Source organism: Penaeus vannamei, chromosome 2 (assembly GCF_042767895.1).
Source record: "Penaeus vannamei isolate JL-2024 chromosome 2, ASM4276789v1, whole genome shotgun sequence".
NCBI classification, from domain to species: Eukaryota; Metazoa; Arthropoda; class Malacostraca; order Decapoda; family Penaeidae; genus Penaeus; species Penaeus vannamei.
This window is the reverse complement of record NC_091550.1, coordinates 5116808-5120200: the sequence shown is the minus strand read 5'-3', so window position 1 is coordinate 5120200 and position 3393 is coordinate 5116808. Positions and strand designations below refer to the sequence as shown.

The 3393-nt window shown below is 40.8% G+C and overlaps 1 protein-coding gene and 1 pseudogene across 1 annotated transcript in view; both read right to left on the bottom strand.

The window, feature by feature from the left end:
• The window catches only part of LOC113813263 (cationic amino acid transporter 2-like), an 88164-nt pseudogene that overhangs the window by 16406 nt on the left and 68365 nt on the right, over window positions 1-3393 (bottom strand).
• LOC113820419 (uncharacterized) overlaps window positions 382-3393 on the bottom strand; it is a gene marked incomplete at its 3' end in the record, with an annotated part of 9679 nt that continues 6667 nt past the window's right edge. The window contains 3 exon segments of the mRNA XM_070129040.1: window positions 382-559; window positions 1412-1546; window positions 3055-3198. Coding sequence (XP_069985141.1) covers window positions 382-559; window positions 1412-1546; window positions 3055-3198 — 457 coding nt within the window.

The following is a 3393-nucleotide window of genomic DNA, read 5'->3' as shown; positions in this document are numbered from 1 at the left end:
TAAATATATAAGTGTCATATAATAGCCAGAGAAATCCAATGTATAAGAGTGTCACATCTTGGCCTGTGAAATCCAGTGTGAAAATGTGTCATAATGTCATAGAAAACCTATGTATATGCGTGTGTCATGTTATGGTAATAGAAACCCTATGTATATACGAGTCTCTCATCAATGCAAGATAATTCCTATCTATATGTACATGTCATATCAAAAGATATCCGGAAACGTGTCATATCAAAGCCAAAAAATCCTATGAAAAATCCTTAAATCACATCACATCAAAGAGTATCATATCAAGGCCAGATGAAAATCCAATAAAATATAATAAAATCCTCATATCACACCGCAGCAAAAAAAAAAAAAAAAAAAAAATCCCCATACTCGTTAAATCCGAGTGAATCTCCATGGCGATCTGCTTGACGTTCCTCAGCACGTGGCGCGAGTTGAAGAGCATATCCTGCATGAAGTCGACTTCGGAGAGCTCGACGTCCAGCTTCACGACGTCAATGGGCTTCCCTTCCATGCCCGCGTCCTTGACCAGGTTCTCGAAGCGGTCCACCTGTCGGGGAGGGAGGGAGGAGGTGGGAGAGGTCGAGAGGCTCGGAGGAAGGGAGGGAGGAGGTGGGAGAGGTCGAGAGGCTCGGAGGAAGGGAGGGAGGAGGTGGGAGAGGTCGAGAGGCTCGGAGGAAGGGAGGAAGTGCGGCGTGTGGGTGGGGTGAGGAGGATGGGGGCCGTGTGGTGGTGGTGGTTGGGGTGAGGAGGATGGGGGTCGTGTGTGGTGGTGGTAGGGGGAGGGGTGTGGTGTGTGGTTGGGGTGAGGAGGATGGGGGTCGTGTGTGGTGGTGGTTGGGGAGGGGTGTGGTGTGTGGTTGGGGTGAGGAGGATGGGGGTCGTGTGTGGTGGTGGTGGTAGGGGAGGGGTGTTGTGTGTGGTTGGGGTGAGGAGGGATGGGGTCGTGTGTGGTGGTGGTAGGGGAGGGGTGTGGTGTGTGGTTGGGGTGAGGAGGATGGGGGTCGTGTGTGGTGGTGGTGGTAGGGGAGGGGTGTTGTGTGTGGTTGGGGTGAGGAGGATGGGGGTCGTGTGTGGTGGTGGTGGTGGTGGCTGGGGAGGGGAGGGAAATGGTGATGATTGGTGGTGGTGGTTGTGCTGATAATAGTGATGATAATGATATGTATAGTGTGTTTTTTTTCCAATGACTACTATTGTTACTCCCTTTCTCTTTCTCTCTCTCTCTCTACCACTGTCACCTAGACACACACACACACAATCAAACACACACATCACACACAGCCAATCAGCCCCCTCTACACCCCCCCCCACACCCCAACCCTTCCCCCACACCCCCACTCCAACCATCCCCCCACCCCTCCACCCCACCCCACCCCCCCAAAAAATCGCCCAAAAAACCCACCTTCTTCTGATGCCACCGACTTCCCATTCCGACCAACTTCGTCCCCTGATAGTTCGAAATCCCGGTCGCGATGAACCGAACTTTGGACGACCGCTGGTGGTCCTTCTTGTTCATCGTCGGGTCGTAGGCGAAGACCTGTGGAGGAGAGGTGGGGGCTGTGAGGCCACGAAAGGCTGGGAGGCATGGAGGCTGAGAGGAAGGTGCTGGTACGTGTGTGTGTTTGTGTGTCTAAGTGAGAATGAGAGAGAGAGAGAGAGAGAGAGAGAGAGAGAGAGAGAGAGAGAGAGAGAGAGAGAGAGAGAGAGAGTAATACAAAGAGAGCGAGAGAGAGGCAGAAGCAGAAGAGAGATACAAAGAGAGAGAGAGAAAAAGAGAGAGAGAGAGAGAGAGAGAGAGAGAGAAAGAAAGAGAGAGAGAAAGGGAGCGAGAGAGAGGCAGATAGAGATAGATACAAAGAGAGAGAGAGAGACAGAGAGAGAGAGAGCAAGACAGAGACAGAGACAGTGAGAGAGAAAAGAAAGACAGAAGAGAGAAAGGAGAAGGAGGATAGCTTTTGACAAAGGAATACAAAAAAGAAATGTGAAAAAAAAGAAAAACAAAAAGTCGGATCGCAAAAGATTTGTGAAACGTGAGGGATTGTAAACGTTCAAAAATAAATAAATAAATAAAAGGTATCAGAGCAGAAAGAACGAATCCAACACGTAAGAAAATGAAAAAAATTAAAGATATAAAAAAGATAAATAAAGTTATAAAAAATAAGTTATGAAAAGATGTAACGTAGATATAAGATATAAAAAAGATATAAGATATAAGATATAAAAATATATAAAAAGATATTATATAATATTTAAATATATAAAAAGATATAAGATATAAGATATAAAACAGATGTAACGTAGATATAAGATATAAAAAAGACATAACGTAGGAAATCGAAAAGAAATGAATAGTGATTCAGAATATTGATTAAGAAAATTAATTAAGGAAATGAACATACAACAATTACACGATTTCAGAGAGACAAACATATTTCTAGATGCAAATCTTAAACAAACCAATTCAAAACTACCTGAGCTAATTGGACTAATGAGGTGATTATTGACCTGCTTTCAGTGGGAAACGAAACTGAGGAATAGGAATTAGTCCTCCTTAGAACTCTCTGATAATCCTGATTCATATATATATATATATATATATATATATATATATATATATATATATATATATATATATATATATATACACATCGTTGACTCGGCTACCCCCCCCCCCCCTGTCGGCGGTCTTATACATATATATATATATATATATATATATATATATATATATATATATATATATATATATATATATATATATGTATATATATATAAAATATATATATATATATATATGTATGTATGTATGTATGTATGTATGTATGTATGTATATATTCATAATTCAGCTATTATTTATCATTTATTTATCTTTTTTTATTTATTTGTTTATCAATTTTGTGTAGTTACAGATAAAAATTTCACACACACATATGTATTACAAATATGTATATACATGTATAAATATATATATAAATATATATATATATATATATATATATATATATATATATATATTGTTGTTTTTAACAGCAGAATCGTCGTACCTTGCACCCGAATCTCCCTAAACTATCCTCGAAGGAGAAGTCGTAGTTGATCCCGAAGGAGAAGGCGAGGCAGTTGTTCTTACTGATCTTGAATTTCTCGTCAAGACAAATATTCCTGCGAGATGAGGATTTTCCGAACATTTTCTGGAGAAGAGAACACGGTCAGTAAAGGCGGAGGATACGTTCCCTACATGAACGTCTGGGTGAATGTGTATGTAGTCATGCAATGATGCCAAAGAAAAAATAAATCTATACCTTTGATTTACTTTTAAGTATTTCTTATAAGTAATTGATAGATAAAGAAACTGACAGAGAAATGCCAGACCCATTTCAAATTTC